Raw genomic sequence first — 21,620 nt, forward strand, 5'->3', positions numbered from 1 at the left:
TTCCACGCTGAGAGGAACGGGGGAAGGGGGCGGGCCTTAAACGCAGTCTCTATATTTTCTGGGGGGACACTATTGGCAAAGGGACGGGCCGGAAGCAAGCGTCAGTCCTGGCGGAAGGAGCCGGAAGCGGTGCTTGAGAATCGGTGGCGGCGTTGGCCCGGAAAGATGATCCAGGCGATTCTGGTGTTTAACAACCATGGGAAGCCACGGCTGGTTCGCTTCTACCAGCGCTTCGTGAGTGCGGCCCTCTTCGCGCTGCGGCAGGACCTCCTCCTCTTCCTCCTCTTCCTTGCCACTCGACCCTTGACCCCTCCCTACCCGTCTACACCTGCCGCGCGAGTCCTCCCGTGACCCCGGGAAGCGGCGGGTGTGGTGGAAAGAGGGCAGGGATTGGAGTTTTATAATCCCGGAATAGTGAGATTACTTGGTCTTCTGCTCTCATTTTACGGAGGCGGAGACTGAGGCTCAGAGAGGGCAAGCGACTGGCTCAGGGCGTACTGGTAGGCATTAGCAGGGCTGGGATTCGAACCTTGGGCCCTTGATTGCCAGCGTTCAGGTCCTCCCCCGACACTACCAGTGCACCCTTGGACCGGCGACTTAGTCTCTTGGATCCTCAGTTTCCTTACGTGTAAAATAGGCGTGAATGGGAGGGGATTGGACGAGATAGTTGAGGATAAAAATCGTTTCAGGTTGTCAGTGGTCATGCTACTGCCATGTACCATAACCAACAATATTATGGAATTGCAAGTACCTTCTGTCTGCTAATCATTCCGTATTTATCCTGTGCATAACTTGCTTTGCATATGTTTGTTGGCGTGTTGCCTTCCCCCGTATCTCCCCCGTTAGATTATAGGTTCCTTGAGGGCAGGGGCTGCCTTTTGCCTCTTTTTGTATCTCCAGTTTAGCACTACCTTGCCTGGCGCTTAGTAGATGCTTAATAAATGTTGATTGAATTGAATTGAAGCCCCCTATCCTAATGGCACGGCAAACTGGAGATAGTAGTTCCTTATTTTATGTCCCCTTCCAGGCCTCTAAGCCTCCCTGGTTTTGACCTTCTTAGGTCAGTGGCCCTCTGCCCTGGCTTGCTATATGCCCACCTGCATTTAAACCCTTATCCCCAGCTAGTCTGATTTTTAGGACTAGGTCCTTTTCCTTGAAAAGCATGGTGGACAAAAAGAAAAAAAGGGGGCAGAGGGGCAGCTAGATGGTGCAGTAGATAGTCAGGAGGACCTGAGTTCAAATGTGGCCTCAGACACATGACAGTAGCTGTGTGACTGTAGAAGAAAGAAAAGAAAAGCATTGTGGATAATGCTGCATTGGCATACTGACCACAATGCTGGATTTGGGAGTCAGGAGACCTGGATTCAAATCCTGTCTCTAATACCATTTACTAGTTATGTTCAAGTCATTTAACTAATATGAGTCTCAGTTTCCTTATCTGTAAAATTGGACTAGTACTTGTAGTACCTGTCTGTCAGGGTTGTTATGAGGCATGGAAGAGATAGTGTATGTAAAGTGATTTGCAAACTTGTATGCCATAAAAATGTCAGTACTTGTTCTTTTCTTTTTATTGATTTGAGATGTTTTCTTACTCTTCTGTCGTTACCATGTCATTACCAGATTCCTGTTCTTACATCTTAGCTCTTTCCCTTGGTCCTTCATGATACTTTTCATTTGCCCTACTCACACTTAGGCCTGTGTCATGGAATCCTGTCTTCCAGAGAGGCAGAGAGCATCTTTTGAAAATTTGATTTGTCCATTTAATTCCACAAATATTAATTGAGTATTTACCAAATGTAAGGCAATGGTTGTACAAGATGATAAGCAAGACAGTTCTCTGGCTCCAAGCAGTTGACATTTGAATGGAGGATATAAGAGATGCAGAAATAACTAATAGAAAATAGAATACTTTGTGTATGAAATGTCTACAAAAGAGTTATGAAAAAAGTTGGTAAGAGAGCCATCATTTTCCACTTAGAGCAAGATTAGATACGGCTGCATAGAAAAGGTAACATTTGAGGTGAGCTTTTGAAAGAGAGGTAAGATTCAACATGGCTTAGATTTTTTAATATAATTTTTAAACTCCAAACACCGCCTTTTAAAATACCTTAGCCATATGGAAATGTGTTTTGCATGACTTAATATGTAAAATGGGTATCTTATGATGGAAGAGTGGCCAGAGAGAGACATAATTTAGATTTCAAAATTTAAAAAAATGTTAAAAAATTAAAATAAAAATACCTTAGCTAGTGGGACTTCACAGGTTCTGCTATTTAAATTATTTGTGGGTAAATGTCAATTCGGGGTAGTCGGGGGGTAAAGTGGATAAAGTGCCAGGTTTAGAGTCAGGCATACCTAAGTTCAAATATGGCCTCAGACATGTACTAGCTGGGTGACCCTGGGCAAGTCATTGAACTCTATTTGCCTCAATTTCCTCATCTGTAAAATGAGCTGGAGTAGGATGTGGCAAACCACTTTAGTATCTTTGCCGAGAAAACCCCAAATGGGGGCACAAAGAGTCGTGACAAAAACAACTGAAGAATAACAAACGAAAATGTCAATTCTGATAGTCCTGGCATGTTGCCTAGGGTCACACAGCTATTAAGTGTCTGAGGGCAGATTTGAACTCAGGAAGAGGAGTCTTCCTGACTCCCAAGCCAGCACTCTACTTCATCACCTTGCTGCCCAGTATATTAAGGATATTCACCCAATGAATTGATTTCCAAAATGCTTCACAACAGTAACATCTGGAAAATATAGCAAACAATCGTTTGTTTTTTACGGTTTCTAAATTACTTGGTTTCAGGGACCAGTGGGAAGCCAATGTAGTCACAAAGGGCTTCTTAAACTTTTTCCACTTGGGACCCCTTCAGCGCCTCTTAAAACTGTGAGTCTAGACCCCATGGGGTTTAAGAAGTGCTGTAAGACCCTTGAACAATGAAGAGGGAAGAAGGCAACATTCATTCCTTTTAAGTTCTCCAGATACCTAAGTTGAACATTCTCCTAGTCTCATAAAGTTTAGATGATTGAGGGCATATAAGCAATTGGTATTTGTTTTTTCTTGGTCAGGAGTTTAGATATGTATCTCCCCACCTCTGTCCTCTTATAAAACAGACTTTAATTTGGGAAAGGTTTTAGCGACTTAAAAAAAAAAAGAATTTGTTATTAACATACTATATATGTTTTGTCAAGGGGTTAGTCAGTGCTTATAGTAACATTATGTTTATATCATATCATATAAACATATATTTATATTTATATCAACTTTATATTAAATTTGGGTAGCCATTATTGAAAAAAATCCTCATTCAGTGATAAAGTTAACCTATGCCAAGCTTTTCTTTTGAGTTATTTTTCACAGCCTTATTAGTTAGGTGTGAGTAAGCAGTCCACTACCTACTGTCCTCTCTTCCTATTGTATAAATCTACCCTGTCCAGTTGAGAGAAGGGTTACAACTTGAATCTTTCTCTCTTACCTCTGTTCATTCTTATCCCTTCCTCTCATCATTTTTGATGTGAAGGGTGTCATCCCTAGCTCCTTTTTTCCAGACTTTTTTGAGAACAGGTTTAAGGTACTCGATCTGGGTCAAAATTTTTCAAGTTTATAGCAAGTGGACCAAAAGGAAGAAATTTTTTAGTGCTTAGAGTAGCTTCCCAGACAAATTCAAGAATTTTAACCTGAGAGAATTTTCCTAATTCTTTTCAATTTCAGTGATAGGTAGTAATTGACAATTCATAGCACTTAGATCATAGATCTAGAGCTGGGAGGGAACTCTGAGACCATTTTGTCTAATTCCTTCATTTCATAATTGAGGAAACAGAGGCCGAGGGATTGATTCCAGAACTTTGGTGTCTATAATAATAATAATAATAATAATAATAATAATAATAATATCTATCACTTATATGGCACATATTGTGTGGCAAAAACTATGTTAAGTCCTCATAACAACTCTGGGAGGTAGATGCTAGTATTATCTTCATTTTTATAATTGAGGAAACTGAGACAAACAGGTGAAACTGTAAACATGCAGCTAGTATGTGTCCAAGGCTGGATTTGACTCCAGGACCTGTCTATTCACTTTGCCATCTAGCTTCCTATCAGGGTAATTTGGATCAGGAATATTTCAGAATGCTACCTTAGAAGCTGATTAAAGCAAATTGAACATAGTATCTTATGGTAGTTTAAATTAGCAGTGTTGAGATGGTGTTTTGGGATTTAAAAGATGACATAGGGCCATATCTTCATTTTTCTTAGGTCCTACATTTGCCCTGCTTTGGGTATTTTGTTTTTCATATGAATTCCTCAAATCTGTGTTTCAGTGCTAGGTTTTTCTGTTGACTCTCTGGCATTATGTAAGAATTTAGGAAATTTTCTCTACCTATGAAGAAACCCTCCCCCCACCACCTCACCTCCCAGCGTTTTCTATTAGCTTATCTTTGAGATAAGTCTTTGAGTCTGATACTTTTCTCTGTGGGTCAGGGCTGTGTATATTGGCAGAACTGAAAGGAATCCTAGAGAACAGACAGTTTACAGGTTGAGGCTCAGAGACATGAAGTGATTTGCCTGAGGTCATCCCTCTTCTGTGACAAGAGCTATAGCTAGAACCCAATACTTCCCTCTACCTTTGTAATAAGATCAGGTTTTCATCCAGCATCAGAGAAGGGTGAAGTGGCGCAAGAGAAGGTTTCAAGAATGCTGAAAATGGTGTTTTGGCAAAGAGCTAAAGTGATGTACTTCCCCTGGAGCTGGGAACGGGCCTCTGGTCAGGGGTTGGGGAAAGAGGAGAGAAATTTCATTTCCCCCTCTGCCCTGTATTGTAAGCCCAAAGAAGGATTGGTCCAGCACCCTCTAGAGAGGGAATTTTTATAACCTCCTAAGGGGTTAGCTCTCACTGATCTTCATTGTGGTTTTTTAAAAACTTTTCTTAAAAATTAACAAACATTTTATTTTCTCTTCTTCCTATTTTCCCCTAACCTTAACTGGTAAAAGAGAATATAGTAAAGAGAAAAAGAAAATCCTTGTAACAAATATGCAAAATTGAGCAAATGAAATTTTCATATTGGCCATGTCCAAATTTTTTTTTGCATATTTAAATTTGCATTTTGCATATTTAGTCCATCACCTCTTTTTCAGGAGTTTGGCAGCATTCTCATCATCGGTACTGTATGGACTGTAGGTTAAGAATCCTTGTTCTAGATCAGGCCTGCCCAACCTGCCGGAGGATGTTTTCCTCTGCCTTTTTTGTGGGCCATAAGCAGGATACAGGTCGTGTAGGCCTGTTCTAGATAGTAGTGTGAGAAATAATACATTTGGACCACTGCTCTATTCCAATCAATATTAATCAGTTTGATATACTATATAAATCATAGAGGGATTGATAGGTTCTTATAGTGGGCCTCAAACTTTAATGTAATGTTCACTACTTGTTTACCAGGTTATGAAGCTCACTTGTGCAACCACTAGAATGCTGACAAAGATATCTCCATGCTGTTTTAACTCAGATTCCATGTCTAAACCCAGCATGAGTGGGATGCCTTGATGCTTTGGAAAGTCTTCCAATTTGTTTTTGTATTTCCAGACCATTCTCTCTTGTCCAATGTGAGCAGGTGACCATCTTCTGACCACTTAGTCAGTGGAGATGCCCTATGCTTCAGCCAGCCTGTGATACCCCCCCTCTCCCTCCTGTCCTGTTGTCATTTTTGGCGCTCAGGAGCAAGGTTTGTCAACCAAAGAGATTCTGTATTTCACCATGCCTTTTTTGCATATCTGGAAACCGTATAAAAACAAGGTCTTGGAAGAAGGCAGCATCTCAGATTGTGAGGAAGGTCTGAGGTCCACTTCATTAGAGGGGATCATGGACTTTTTACTAAAGTGCCATTGGCTCAGAGCTCTGCTTCAGTCTCTTTTGTTGTAGGTTGGACAGTTATAATCCCCATAGTAGCAACATCATAAAAGGAATCTTCACTGGTATAAATACTCTGTTATCTTCAGGGTTTAGATCATGGATAGTCCAAAATACTGAGGAACTGATTATAGGTTTAAGTTTACACTGCTGTACTAGACAAGTAGGCACATACCCTATGGGCTTAGTTCTGGATATATCCACTCATGAGAGAGGTGGAAGAAAGAGTCTGGTTTTACTATTAGCAATCATGAGCTATCCTGATTTTCTTCATACCACTCCTGATCCTAGGAAGACAAAGTTAGTCCTGAGGAGTTTGGGTCATTTGATGACATTAAACATTAGAATGTCTTAATGTTGGTTTCTTGAAGCTTTAGAAGCTTTAGAAGTAAGTTGGTTTCCAGTGGATAGAGCTCCGGTCGTGGAGTCAGGAGGACTTGAGTACAAATCCAGCCTCAAACATTTGACACTTACTAGCTGTGTGACCCTGGGCAAATCACTTAACCTCGATTGCCTCACCAAAAAAAAAAAAGTGAGTTGGTTTCATTAGACCAAACCCCACAGGATTTAGCTTCAAATGGATTGACATCTGAAGATGAAGTGATAACATTGTAGATGAGAGATTTATAGCATTAGACTTCCTGTCCTGCTGCCAAGCCAGGGTCAGCTATTTGTCCTGAGATATAAAAGAACCTGAATTTGGACCCACACCTTTAGAGCATTTCCCAAATCTCGCTAACTTCTGGGATGGTTTGTGTGCCAGATGAAAAGCTATTTACCTCAGTAGCATCAATTCATTGGTGGTCCACAAAGAAATAAAAAGATAAAAGTGTGTGTATAGCCTTTATGGAAATATGTAAATTATATCTGTTACCTATAGTCTCAAAACCAGCATGCGTCTCTCCACTGACCTCTGATAATCATTTTTTAATTCTTCAGAGGGTACAGGGTTCCATGTCTCATGTCTTAAAATAACTCCATACAAGAACACTAGTAGAATATTGGTATTTAAAAGATGTGGTTTTATTTTGAGGAGAAGCTTAGAGTCATTAGAATGACTTTGCAATTTCCTTAAGGTAGAGGTAAGTGGTGAGGTATATGGTGCCTGTGAGCAGGCTGCAACTATAAGCAATGAATAACTTCAAAGAATAACAGAAGGAAAAGATGTTATTGAGGTTGCAGATAACAGGAAGATGGGCCAGTTATATGGTTTAGTCAAGGAATGATAACAGATGGACAGACTGGGTGCTACCCTGGATTCTGGATGTATCAGAATTTCAGGAAGGTCTCTGACATTTTGAGTAGAACTTCTGTTGCAAATTATGGGAGGCTGTTGAAAAGAATTGCACAGAATTGGCAGATATAGATGGTTCACAATATGCAGCCTTGGAGAAACATCCAGTCCATGAGATCACTGATCCATTTGAGTTTTTGTAAGTTAGACAAGATTTAAGTTAAAATTGTATTATTTTCTTCCACTATTTATTTTTCTCATACCCCTCATCTACTCATCATCACTAACTTAGGTCCCTTATTATCTCCATATGCTAGTATAGAATAAAAGCCATCCAGAATCAATGAAAAGGTGGAGGTAAGTAAAGGGGAGTACCCTTCTGGTAGAAGCAAAGATCCCCAGAAAACAATACTGTTGGGCTGCAGTGTGAGTCCTTGTGCTTTGAAAGTGTAGGATATGTACTCTACTTTTCTAACCAAAACCATCCAAGAGCAGCTAGGTGTACTTGGAGTCAGGAGGAGTCTGGGTTCAGATCCCAAGTCTGACACTTCCTAGTTATGTGAACTTAGACAATTCTCTTAACCTTTGTGAGTCTTAGTTTCTCCATCTGCAAAATGATAATATTTGATATACCTATGTCACATAGTTAAATGCCTTTAAGATGCTACATAAATGTGAAATGTTATATATATAAAAAAGAAATACACACCTAAGTAGGGTATATCTTCAAGGTAAATTCAGAGCAAATCAGAGTTCCTGGAAAAAACAAAAAATTTAAATCTTTTGACACTTTGGTCAGTTCCCATGGTGATAGCTCTTCAGATTGAGATTTAACTATCTATCCACTAAGCTCTTACTGGAAGTGAATGCCACCTTGAGGTTTGCTCATTAGGTCTCAAGGTCTCATTCATTGCTTCAGCTATTCAGCTAGGAAGAGGGATTGTTACTGGGAGTTCAAACACATAGACTTATCTCCACAGAAAAGTCTTAAAAGGTTAAATCAGAACTTGAATTATCAAGGAGTACACATTGTTCTGAAAGACAGCAAAGCTTAACCTTACTCATATGACAAAATTACACATGTGATGTATCGGGCAGAGAGACATCGTGAGGTTAGAGGGGACAGTTGCTTCCTAATGCTGAAATGGCTAATTGGATTTTTCTAAAATGTCCTATAGAAATGTGTATTTTTGGCAATTGCTAGAAGATGGGGACAGGGTGACAAGAGCAAGTATATTTTTGCTCAGCAGACAGTTCTTCTAAAGAAGTATTTGGGGAATTAGGCCTCTGATTCTATACTTGCTGTAAAGTTGTTGGTTATGAGCATTGTAGGAAAATAGTCTGCAGACTAAGGAAATATATTTTGGGGAGGTCAAAGTGTGCTTAAATGTTCTAAGAATTACATTTTTGGAACATTGCTAAATGTCCATGTTTATCCTCCTCAGTGATTGCAAGTTTTGATTAAGGAAAGAGTGGCGTGATCTAATAAGTTACTTTTAACGAGAAGTGATGGCCATGTTTAAAGAGGTTTTTCCTGGATCCCTAGTAGAATGTTATGTCTTCAACTTTCTCTTTGGATTAATGGTTTAACTTTGAGATAGTCCTTACTGCTGTTACGTGACCTGGACAATAAAGTATTATTGTAACTATGTATGGGAAGGTACCGTTCAAAGTCTCAAAAAAGATTAATCAAGAGATAGAGCTGGGGCTAGTTGTGTTGCAAGATCTGTGTCTCATTGTATTCATGGAACTATTTATTTTATAGTTCATGATAATGCTAGAAGTGGAGACTTGACCAGCAGCTACTTGATGTTTTAGGGCAGCAGCTCTCAGAGTGATTGTCAGACTCTTGGAGAGCCCAGGATCCTTTAAGGTCAAAACTATTTTCATAATAACATTACCAATACATTGTTTGCCTATTAAAGTATTCCTCCTTCTTCCAACATATCTGTGTGAGGTCAGATTTTCTTCATACACATCAACCAAAACATCTCACAGAGCATTTATATGAGAATCCAGCTATCTTCTGTTAAGCTAGACATTAAAAAGATTTGTAAAAATTTGCAAAATAATGCCACTCTTCTCACTAAATTTTTTTTGTTTAGAAAAATATAATTATTTTTTATAAAAAAATTTATATCAACATGTAATTATTTTAAATAAAGTAATAGCTAAATATTTAAAAATTTGTTAGCTATAATTTCTAAAAAGTTAAATGCCAATAGATATAACCTAAATAGACAAAAGTTCTTTGGGATCCTCAGTTTTTTAAGAATGTAAATCGGCCCTGATACCAAGTAGTTTGAGAACTGCTGTTCTAGGGCAAGTCGTGTGAATCCCTGATGATACTAGAGGAGAGGAAAAAGAACATGGTAGGGAAGGTGTATGGTGAAGACTGGAAACTTCTCCTTTCCAGTGTTATGGAATAGCAGAGTGGTGTGCTTTACAGATTTTGGTAGTTCTTCACTCCCCTCATAACTGTGGCCCCTTTGGGTCTCAAACCCATCGATTTGTCTGCCTCTTTCTTTTTTCCTGTAGCCAGAAGAGATTCAACAGCAGATTGTCCGGGAGACTTTCCACCTTGTCCTCAAGCGGGATGACAACATATGTAACTTCCTAGAGGGGGGCAGGTAAGCCAGCAGCTTACTTTTTCTCCGTTTACTTCAAGGTCTGGTCAGCTGATGGGTCCTGTGACTTCAGGCTGGTGCTCTTTAAGTGTCAGGCTGGATTCAGGATGTACCTTGGCTTTAGCCTCGACAGAGATGTTCATGAAGAGGCCCTGTTTAATTTTTCCAGGGCTTATCTGTGCTTGTAAATTCAGTTCCCTTGTGTGGTCCCCTTTTTTCTCCCTGTGAGGAGGGGTATGTGTCACTTGCCCGATTTTAATGTGAGTCTGGTGAATTGTGCTGTGCATTTTTAGGCAGTGTGGTATAGTGGAAATCACATTTACTCTAGCACAGTATTTCAGCTATCTCTGGGGGTTGTCTTTTTTTCCTGCAGTTTGATTGGCGGTTCTGACTACAAGTTGATTTACCGGCACTATGCCACTTTGTATTTTGTGTTTTGCGTGGATTCTTCAGAAAGTGAACTGGGGATCTTGGACCTCATTCAGGTATGTCTGATGGACTTGTTGAGAAGCAGAATACGTACTTAACTTTCTGGGCATTAATTTTCTTATTGGTAAACCAATGACTGGTGGGCTAGATGGTCCTCTGAGCTCCCTCTTGGCTCTAGAGCTATCATTCTGGGATCCTGGGGTGAGGTGATAGTAAAATGGCTCCAGGCTTTAGCCAGTGGTGATTAATCTTGTAAGTTGCCTGCCCCACACTATCATTATTCATTTCTTTTGTGCCTTTGTTCTCCTGGGGCCTCGGTGGAAAGCTCCACAGATGGTTTCCCTTGGAGTCACTGGTCTGGTGGGTCCTTTCACTGGTGTTAAGGTCGATACCTAAGACAGAATTGTCAGATGACCAGCAGGTGGTGCTATGAGTTAAGTCCTTCTGAACAACCCACTGGGTAAAATTTGGGAAGCAGGCAAACAAAAGTTTAGATTAAGGAACTGGTGATCAAATAGAGAGGAAACTCCTTGTTATTTAAAAACTTTTGGGTACCCTGTGAAAGGAGAAAGTATGCTACCTGTGCCTGTAAATAACAGGGCCATATTAAAATATGAGATTTTTTTTCCCCAGAAGCTTTTTTCATTCCCATGTTTAGTTAATACTGTATTAAAAGCCTAGTACACAAGATCATTTGCTGGAATTCCTTTGAGAGGAAGGGGTAAGCTTAAATTACAGTTGCCCCATTCCCCAACAAGTTTACATTCAAGAATACATGAACTCCTTCCATTTTGATTTAAATCTGTTTCTCTTCTTTCTCTAGGTTTTTGTAGAGACACTGGACAAGTGTTTTGAAAATGTGTGTGAGTTGGACTTGATCTTCCACATGGATAAGGTACATCCTGTCCCAGAACAAAGTTCCCAGTAAGTTAGGAACTCCAGGCTATTTCCACCCCTCTCTACCCATTCTTCTTTTCTCTATCTCCTACTTTAGGAATGCTCCCAGAGCTGCCTTTAATATATTTAGTTTGTGTTTTATTTTTAAACTCTGTGTACCCTCTGCTCATCTGTGCAGAGAGAATTGGACATTCAGTGAACTCAGAATAATTGGATACTAGGTTGAGATTTAGGCAGATTATAAAGTGTTATTCTTTGCTTTGGCCAGAGGCAAATTGAAGCTTACTATAACCACGGGGACTTTTGCTGTAGTTTTCAAAGAATGAATTTGTCATGGAGAGTGTAGTTACTAAAATGACAGTGACATAATTCAGGGTTGTGCTGTATTCCAATAAGAGAATAGACTGATAAGATCAGGTTTCGAATGGGAAGAAGATGGGGATGGGCCAGAGAATTTGTTCTTAGATCCATCTTACAACTACAACTGTGGGACATGGTTTAGCTATCCCTACCCTATTGGGAAGGCAGGCTACCTGATGTAATGAAATGTTTAAAGGTGGAACCTGGAAGACAGTATGAAACTTTGAGCCTATATTATATTACCAGAACAAACGCATATACATGTTGTTATCTCAACTGTGAGCTTGCTCTTTTGGACATCTGCTTACATAAGACTACTCTTATTTTGTCTTTGAGATAAGTTAGAGTCCACTAAAAGACTTTTCTTGTGATGAGATTAAATGTTCCTAGGCAAATCATTGATAGTATTGTTTTTGGAGAAATTTTCTTTCAATTCTGAATAAGTTTCTTTGTCTCAGCATTATTGCCCTGGATTGTCAGTAAACTCAGTGAAAAACTGTGTAATGGAACTAAGTTTTCTTATGTGGCTTTGTTCTTGGACCTTCCTGTAATTCTAGAAGACATTCTAGAACATGTGCAGAAAAATCATGGCTTCTGCTCCCCCTTTCTCTGCTTTACTTTGGACTCTTGGATAGTTATACCAGCTTTCAGAGCCTTTAGGGAAACTTTTGAGCAGCCACTCTCCCCTTTCCTCATGAGAAAGGATCCTAAAAGTCTCAAAGGGCTATTAGTATAATATTTGCAGTTCTTTGTATTATATGCTGAATAAGCTAGTTGTTAAAGCTTCTTTTCTCCTATCATGTATCTAGCAAGGAGACCTAAAGTGAAAATTTGCTTCCCTGTCATATTACTGCAGAGACAAAGCCAAGAATAAATGGTTCTGAGAATGTCACAGAACGTAATGGTTCCTGCCCTCTGTGATTACTGGCCTTATCATTCTAGTATAATTTTTTGAACATTTGTAAAAATTCTTATAAAGTAATAAAGCAATTCAAATACTTGGGCATATTATAAGACTTGTTCTTGAAGAGAAGTAAATAGCCACAAACTAGCTGTTGTGGCTCTTCCTTACAAGTTCTTATCTTCATGTAAGGCTCCATTAAGGATATTGTTGATGTCACAAGTTCTTTTTATCACTTATTAGATGGTTTACTATATTTTACTCATGTGTCATCAGAAAGGATTGCCATCCCTGAGATTGTTGAGCAACAAATAATGCAGGAAGTGAATCAGAAACCACAGCCATCTTTGAGTGTCAGAAAGGTATCTTGCCTAAGATTTTTTTTGTTAGGTAGAACTTCAAACTCATCTTTGATTTCATCTCTCTTTTTCTGAGACAGACTTAATCTCTTCAAATACAGAAGATAAAGGAAAAAAAATAAGACTCTAGAAATGTCACCCTTGTTCTTGATTTAAGTATTTTATTGCTTTAAATTTAGAAATAGAGGGTAATGGCTCCATTCCCAGGTTTATCTGATTAAAGTTAGCCCTTTAGGGGCCCCTCCTCCTCTCTTCACCCTACCTCCCTGAGTGGTTTCTCCTCAGAAGTATAGCATTCCAGTTTTTACTGGAATGCTATACTTCAGTCTCTGGAATAACCTGGTTCTAAACTAGCTAGATATTTTATAAATGACCCCAGCGTATGACCAAGTTTCCTCAACCAATCCAAACATGATTACTGTGCAACATCGTCGTCATTTCCATTTCCAAGAAATTTTCTACTTAGTCTCAAGTCTTGTGTTTGACTGATTGAAATGAAAGCTTATGGCTGAGATTGATTAATTGAGACTTGTTTTCTCCTTGTTAAAGTATTAAGGCATTTTATCACTTTAAGTGGAGTGGGCGCAGTCACTTCCACCCTTATACTCTCTCTCCAGTTTTGATGTTTGCTATTCTCAGAAAATCTACTAGAGTGTGCTTGACAAAGCTTTTTTAGTGCTTGGGGCCATTCTTCATTTCCTTTTTGAATGCCTTCCCCAGTGCCTCTGGAAAAATCTATGTAGCACAGTTCATAATCAGAGCTGGTAATTAACATTCTTCCATACTTCCAAATACATTATAACACAGTTTAAAATTATAGTAGATTGATTCTTGTAGTAACACTGGTTCATTGACTCCAGTGGGAGCAGGTCCTCACCCTTTCTCTCCTATAGAGAAGCCTTTCTACTCTGAACTAAGTCAATTACCAAGTGCTAAAACAGAACCAAAAATGGGTCTAAGAGTCCTCTCCCCACGGAGATTAGGGACACGGGTTGACTAGAAATCATCCCTACAGAATTAGGTGAGAAACCAAACTGTTTTAGGTAAAACTCTTCTGTGATTCTCTCAGCCCATAAGGATGTCTGACTGAGGTCAAGGCAAAATTTCTAGGTGTTCCTTTCTACACAGGACACACCAGATTTCTTCAGGGACCTTAGTATCTTAAGTGATCCCTGTCAAGGTCCAGGAAAATTTCCTGAGTTCCTATACCAAAGGACACCAAGTATTGTCATTTCTATTCTATTGATCCGGCCTATCCATATTAGTAGCTTTCCATTACTTAGGTTCATCTTTATTTCTGTAAAAAAGTGTTTTATAGTTGTATTTATATAGTTCCTATATGTATCTTGGTAGGTGAACCCCTATATATTTGTAGACTCTCTAGTTATTTAGAATGGAATTTCTCTTCCTATCTTTTTCTGCCAGATTTTATTAATAATATATAGAAATGTTGCTGATTTGAAGGGATTTGTTTTATATTCTGCTATGTTGCCAATGTTATGTTTCAATTAATTTTTAGATTTTGTTTATTTCTTTTTCTTTCATGGAGTCACTGAGTCCTCTTTGCTGCATTTTGGTTTTCAGAGTCTGTTATTTAGGGAGGATTTTCCACCGTCTTTTGAAGTTATTTTTTTCCCATTATGATTCTTTCTACCAAAACTCTTAATTGACTTATAATTTAATCTTTTATCTCTTGCTTCATTTCTTCCATGTACTTTCATTGTCCTTGTGACCAAGCTGTTTTTTCTCTGAGGCTTTGCTTATAGTTATTGTGGAATTATTCACTTCCTCTGGATTTAAATCTTGAGCATGTTTTAACCCATAATATTTCCTTATAATGTTCAGTATTTTTTGTTTAGTCATCTTTCCTGCCTTAGTTCCTCATTTGTGATTTAGTGCCAGAGTTAGACTTCTTCCTCTTCCCCTCCCACACTCTTAATTAAGTCACATTTGATCCTGACCTTCAGTTTCTTGGTCTCCTACCACTGTCTTCTACTTCCTCTTATATGTCTACACGCATAATACTGGCAAGACCCCCTGGATCATTCAGGGTAAGAGTTCTGTGATCTGCCGGGTCCTTAGGAACAAATCCAGTCAGAAGAGTACAGATGTCTGGTCTTTTTTCTACAAAGCACTGTGAGTTTTCATCACCTCTCACCCCAGCAGCTTCCCCTTCCAAACGCTGCAGGTCCTCTCTTCTAGCACTGAAAGCTTCAGGGCCCCCCAGGAGTTTCACTGGTCAGAACAGTGGCAAGTTTCTGGCTTGCTTATCTTTGTGGAGGCTAGCTAGGGCCCCTTTTCAAAAGCTCACAGGCTTCAGACCATTTGATTGATTGATTGATTGATTTTTAATTTTTGGTCCTGAGTTGTATGAAGAAATATACTTTTTATTTCTTTTTGGATTTCTCAATCATTACTTGATCTGATGTCCATTTTGGTTCTTTGTCAGAGTATATGTGGGAAAGCTGGGATCTTATATGACTCATTGTAAGCAAAAGTCCCTGGATGATATTTTCAGTATACAAGTTTTCTAATGGGGCTACAAATGATAAAATAGCTCTATAGAATAATCCAGCACATAAAATTCTCCTAAATTTTCTTTAAACTGTTTCTAGGAAAGTATAGGGTAGAATTGGAGCACCAACTTTAGACAGTCTTCTCAAGGAGAAGGCTGCTATGAAAGGAAGCAAAAATAAAGCACTATAGCTATCAGACAGATCAGTTGAGGATTTTTTGAGGATGGAGGAGACGTGGATGTTTTTGTCAACAAGGAAGCAGCCAGTAGACAGGAGTTTGAAGAAGAGTTGAGGAGTTGAGGGGAATCTTTTGGAGAACATGGGATGAAATGGAATCACTTGTGCATGTAGAGGGGTTTGCCTTGGCAAAGAGAAGGGCCTCCTTCTTGTGTGAGTCTGGAGTAACAGAGGAGATGATAGGGGAAGGCATTTAAATAATGTGACATGACAAGGGAAGAAGGAGCTCTCAGTGAATGGCTTCAGTTTTTCCAGTGAAATATGAGAAAAGTTCTCAGCTGAGAGGGTGAGGAAAAGATTAGCCATGGAAGGTTTGAAGAGATGAAAAAGTCTAGAAAAGCCACATAGTTAAGTAGGATAGTAAATCATTTAGGGACATTTAAAAGGATCATGTAGCAGCAATGAGGAGGCCCAGTTGAATTTATGTAACATCAGAAAGAGTTAGTTTGGGATCAACTTCTGGAGGTCCTTAAGTGCCAAGAATTTGGATTTCCTTCTATTGTAGTAGTTAGGTATATCCTGTGGAGGATGTGCCCTCAGGCTCCAGAGCACTATAGAGCCTCTTGGAAGCAATCTGTAAATCCTGACCATCCATATAGGAAACATCAAGTAGACAAAGAATATTTTGTCCAGATTATAGCATTCATTTGGATGGAAAACCTATAGAGCTTGTGTTATCTGAAATAGATGGTGCAAGTGGACAAAGTTGGGCCCAGAATTAAACAGGAGGAAGACAGCAAGGTCAATGGGCTTCAGGAATTGCAAGGCTCCTTTAATGATGCTAAGCTTCTCCCAGGAACAAAGAAAGAGCCGTATTTTTAATACTAACATTCTACCAGTGCTATTGTAGGGCTGTGAGACATAAGAACATAAGTCTCTGAAGGACTGGAAAAGGAATGTCACACAGAGAGCAGTGGATAATTGCATGGTAGGTGTGAGCAGCTTACAATGTAAAACCAGTTAGATATTTTGAAGAACAGAAAACAAAGATGTCACCAAGACAGTTTGTGATAGGAAGAAAAGGTGCCCTGGTTATGTGGTAAGGGTGAAGGATGACAGGGAGACAGCCTGATTTCTCCACTGGTATCCTCAAGACATCAGGAGAAATGGTGGAGTCCTCTAGCATGTTGAGAGGACTGTGTGCTAAAATTATGAAAAGACATTGACAAGAATCTCCCAGGGCAGATATGAATGGACTGCAACTTGGGTTATTAGAGGAAACATCTGTATCTATGAGATGTTAGATCCATTTGAGTATATGAGAGAGAGCAGATAGAAAGCCAGTGAACATATTTGAATAGGAAAATGATATGTGTAAAACAGCATTTTAAATTTTTTTTGATTGTTTTTATTTTTTATGCCACTTTTATTCTCTCTCATCCCCTCCACCCCCAACCTTGTAACAGTGAGTTACAATTAAACAGATTAAGCAGAATGACCAAAAAAATGATTATGACTAATAGTGCATAGACTATTCCTTTTCATAGTTCTCTATTTCTCTAGCAAGTAAGAGGAAGTTTGTTTCATTATCTGTTCTTTTTGACCAAAATTGCTAATTTGAAGTAGTATTTTGGGGAAATTATCCTCAATCAATCATCCTGATTTCCCTTCTATGCCCTGAAGCTACTCAGGATTGTTAAAGAAGAAGTGCAAAATGTTTAATTCTACCCATTATAAATTTATGCTGCGTAACTTCAGATAGGCTCTCATTGCTGTTTCCAGGTCCTTTTATTCACCTCAGTTTCCTGAGTTCCTTATCACATTCTCCACAGCAACCATTTGAACCATTTTTGTCTTTTTAAACCCCAACTCTGATTCTGACCTCATACTCAAAGAAGTATAGATGATCACATATACCCACATCATCGCCTGAGTCTCTCTATACTGAAGACTTCTAAATTTATATCCCTGAACATTAGCCATCTGTTGCCAGTTGTCTTCTGGACACCTCTATTTAGATGTCTCATTGTCATCTGGAAATTCATTATGTTCAAAACTGAATTTCTGCTCTCTTTCCCCTATAATTTGTTATTCCTTTGATTTCTTTTTTTCTGTTAACTAATCACCTAAGTCATCTAAGCTTGGAAACCTGGTACCATCTTTGACTTCTTCCTTTCCTATACCATCCACATTTATTCAGTTCTACCTCTGTGATACCATATCTTCATTCTTCATTTTCACTCCTGCTGTCACTCCTTTAGTACATTTTCTCATCCTCTCTTGATTGGACTGTTGTAGTAGCCTAACCAGCCTCCCCATTTCCAGGCTCCATCCTTCCAGCACGTTGTTCATATCACTGCCAGAATATTTATCCTTGGGGACAAATCTGATTATGTCATTCTTTTTCCTAATGTAGTGCATGTCACACAGCTGGTACTTAATAAATGCTTGTTGATTGGTTGCTCAGAATCTTGTAGTGGCTTCTCATTTCCTAAAGGAAGAAGAACTAATTTTTCTGGCATTCACGGCTCTCTATAATCTCATGCTAATTTATATTTATAATGTAATATCACACTGCTTCCCAAAAAAAACCCCAACTTGTTGAAGTTCTGTTCAGCCTTCATACCCAGCTCAAATGGCACCTCCTCCATGAAGTCTTTCTATATTCCTTCTCTTGGAAATTATCTCTCCTTCCTCAGCACTTTTCAACTCGATTATGTTCTGTTTTTAATTGTAATTTTTGCGTGTGTCTTATACTGACTGTTCCCTTCAAGAACAAGAACCATGTCTAAAATTCATCTTGGTGTCTCCTCCATTGCCTGGCATAGTGAGTTATATATAGCTGGTGCTTACATTTATTAAAATTGTTGTTGCATTTAGTTTAGAGGGAGGGGAGACTGGCATCAAGAAAACACAGGGGACTGTTGAAGTAGTCTCAGTTTGAAGTGATAAAGGCCTGGTCTAATGTGTTTAGCAAAGGTGATAAAAAAAAATGGGAGGTTAGGAGAGACATTAAAAAAAGGTAGAAAGAACTTGAGTGCTCAGTGGGTGTGGAGAAGAAGATGGAAGAATTACAGTGTTTTGAGCTTAGGTGCTTGGAAGATGAGTTAGGAAAAACTTATCACCAGGTTGACTACAATGATGAATTATTTTGCTTGGAAGAATAATTGTACTATTGATAAAAATGGAGATGTCCAAAGGATAAGGTGGTTTTGGGGGAAGGATGACAGGAGAACTTGAGTCTGCTCTCAGCACCACCACTTACTAGCCAATTTAAAAAGGTTAATCATTTTATGAACCTGAGAACACATAGTTAGCTCTGTATTTTTATGTACGTGGTAGAACTGGGATCAAACAATGATACTTGGTTTGCATCTTAGATAGGAAAACGAGTATTTATAAAACTTGGTGGGGCCTTATCTCTGTTGAATTGGCAAAGAGACTTTGCACAGTAGGTGGGTAACTCTAAAAGACTCAGTGAAAATGGTAGGAAGGCTTTGATTTCCATTGGTTCCGAATACTTGGGGGTGTAAGTATTTCAGTTTTTGGGCTGGTGTATCAGAAGTCCTCTTGTCCCTCCTACCTGTTTTGCCTGCTCCCTTTACCCCCATTGTGACCCTTCCCTTGTTTATTTGCTTCAGGGTTTATAATGAACAGTTTCTGAAGCATCGCTTCTCAACATGGATCTTCATTTGTTGTTGTTGAGTCATTTCAGTTGTGTCTGATTCTCTGTGACCCCATTTATGGTTTTTTTTGGCAGAGATGCTGGAGTGGTTTTCTGTCTCCTTCTACAGCTCATTTTACAGATGAAGAACTGAGGCAGACAGGGTTACATAACTTGCCCAGGGTCACACAGGTAGGAAGTGTCTGAGTCCGGATTTGAACTCAGGTCCTCCTGACTGCAGGCCAGACTTTTATCCACTGCACAATCTAGCTGTTCTGTGGATCTTCATAGTATTTCATATTTCCACAGCATAGTCTACTCATCAATAGTTTTACAATCATTTTTATTTTAAGTAGTGCTTTAAAACCTTCAGAAGTGAAATGGGAATACTAGTCCTTTTCATAGCTAAGGAAATTGAAGAAAAGATGAAGTAGCTTGTCCTGAAAAACCAATGGTAGAATCAGTTATTTAGCATGGCTGATAAACCTTCCTCACTCTTGTCTTCCAAATACTTGCTCTTCCTAATATTCCTGTAACTTTCAGTGATACACTTTTTCCCAGGTAGAAACCCTGGAATGATCTTTGACTCTTCCTGTTTCTCCTTTCTTAAAATTCACCAAATTTTACTGATATCTTTTTTCACTCGTTCTTCTCCTATCACATTAACTGTAATTTAGATGCTAATAACTTTATTTGTGGATTACTACGACATCTTTCTTCTCTCTAAACTACCTTGAACACTGTTGTCAGTCTAGTTTCCTTTTAGTTGTATTGTTCCTCTGCTAAAGACTTTAGTGGCTCCTAATACCTCTTGTGTCAAGATTCAACTCTGCTGTGTTTAGAATCCTCTGTAGCCTAGCCCCAACTTAACCATTTCACTTTATCATTTATTATTCTCAAACACAAACTCTTTGTGCCAGTTGGGCCAGTTGCCTCCTCATTTTCCATGTATGCCATGTAGATGTTACATCATTTCCAGCCAAACTCACTCTTCATAATTTTAACACATGGTGCTCCATTTCCCATCTCTGTACCGTTGCACTGTCTGTTCCCTTGTATTCTCACCCCATCACTGTCTTTGATTTTTCCTTTCAAAAACTCTGCTCAAGCGACGCTTTTTTTTTTAAGGTATGCTTCGATCTGTATTTCAGACACCAGCAGTTCTTTTTCTAGGGATAGATAGCATCTTTCATCATAAGTCCTTCAGAGTTGTCTTGGATCATTGTATTGCTGAGAATAACTCAGTCATTTATGGCTGATCATCTTACAATATTGCTGTTACTTTGTACACAGTACATTTCACTTTGCATCAGCTCATATAAATCTTTCCAGGCTTTTCTGAGAGCATCCTGCTCATCATTTCTTATAGTACAATAGTATTCCATCATAATCATATACCACAACTTGTTTAGCCATTCCCCAATTGATGGGCATCCCCTCAACTTCTGATTCTTTTTTTTTTTAAATTAATTAATTAATTTTTAGTTTTCAAAAATCACTTCCATGTACTTTTGAGTTTTAAATTTTTCTCCCTCTCCCTCTATGTGCAATCTGATAAAGGCTCTACATATACATTCCTATTAAACATATTTTCACATTAGTCATGTTTAAGGAAGAATTAGTCAACTTCTAATTCTTTACCCCCAGAAAAGAGCTGTTAAAATATTTTCGTACATATAGGTCCTTTTCCTTTTTGTTTTTTTTACCTCTTTTGGGATACAGACCTAGTAATGGTATTGCTAGGTCAAAAGATATGCGTGGTTTTGTAGCCCTTTGGGCATAGTTCCCAATTGCTCTACAGAATGGTTGAATCAGTTCACAACTCCACTAACAGTTAAGCTACACCTATAGAAGTCTTTCTTGGCACCCTTCCCTCCTAACTACTTGTAACATCCTCCTTCCCACTCCCCAGCTCTGTTGTATTCATTTTGTTGTTGTTGATGTTGCTGCCTTCCACTAGGTTTTAGGTTCCCTCAAAAAGATAAAACATTCAAGATTGCTAGAGATTTGACTCCTCTCCCTCTTGTGGGAATGATCCTTACCTTTCCAAGTAATAACAGCAGGAACAGAGAGAGAAGACTATAAAACACACCATGAAAGAAGTAATTCTTAGTTGGATAGATAATAGAAGAGGAAGGTAATCAAGGGGCTCTGGGAGGATCATATAATATTTCTGGATCCTTTTCTCTTTTTTCACTTCATATTAAAAATGTGTAATTAGACATCCGTTGAAATATGAGAACTAGAGATTATGTTTAACTGGGCTCTGTGAGCTTTCCTCCTGATTTTGCTTTGAGTACCCTCTAAAGCTTTTCCCAGAATAGCTAAGCTTCCCAGAGGAACTGAAATTTAACACATCCTCAAGCACAGAACATTTACTGTTCTCCTAGAAGGCAATTACTTGGGACACTTAAAAGAGGAAAGAGGAAGGGAAGGGAACAAGCATTTATTAAGTATCTACTTTGTGCCAGGCACTGTGCTAAGTATCTTGTTTGACCATTAAAACCTACTAAACCATGAAGGAGTCAAAAGAACAGGCCCCTTGTAAAG

At 38.9% G+C, this 21,620-nt stretch overlaps 1 protein-coding gene across 4 annotated transcripts in view; it reads left to right on the forward strand.

Annotated features, from left to right (window-relative positions):
• Positions 1-95: 95 nt before the first annotated feature.
• AP3S2 (adaptor related protein complex 3 subunit sigma 2) overlaps positions 96-21,620 on the forward strand; it is a 39,579-nt gene continuing 18,054 nt past the window's right edge. The window contains exons 1-5 of one of the 4 annotated variants that reach the window (XM_020965211.2): positions 149-234; positions 5,611-5,721; positions 9,679-9,770; positions 10,141-10,252; positions 11,020-11,091. In XM_020965211.2, coding sequence (XP_020820870.1) covers positions 5,650-5,721; positions 9,679-9,770; positions 10,141-10,252; positions 11,020-11,091 — 348 coding nt within the window. In that variant the 5' untranslated portion in view covers positions 149-234; positions 5,611-5,649. The other 3 variants (XM_078151128.1, XM_020965219.2, XM_020965228.2) reach the window with 3 other exon arrangements.

Source organism: Phascolarctos cinereus, unplaced genomic scaffold, assembly GCF_003287225.1.
Source record: "Phascolarctos cinereus isolate Bilbo 61053 unplaced genomic scaffold, phaCin_HiC Scaffold_3;HRSCAF=262, whole genome shotgun sequence".
Classification (NCBI taxonomy): Eukaryota; Metazoa; Chordata; class Mammalia; order Diprotodontia; family Phascolarctidae; genus Phascolarctos; species Phascolarctos cinereus.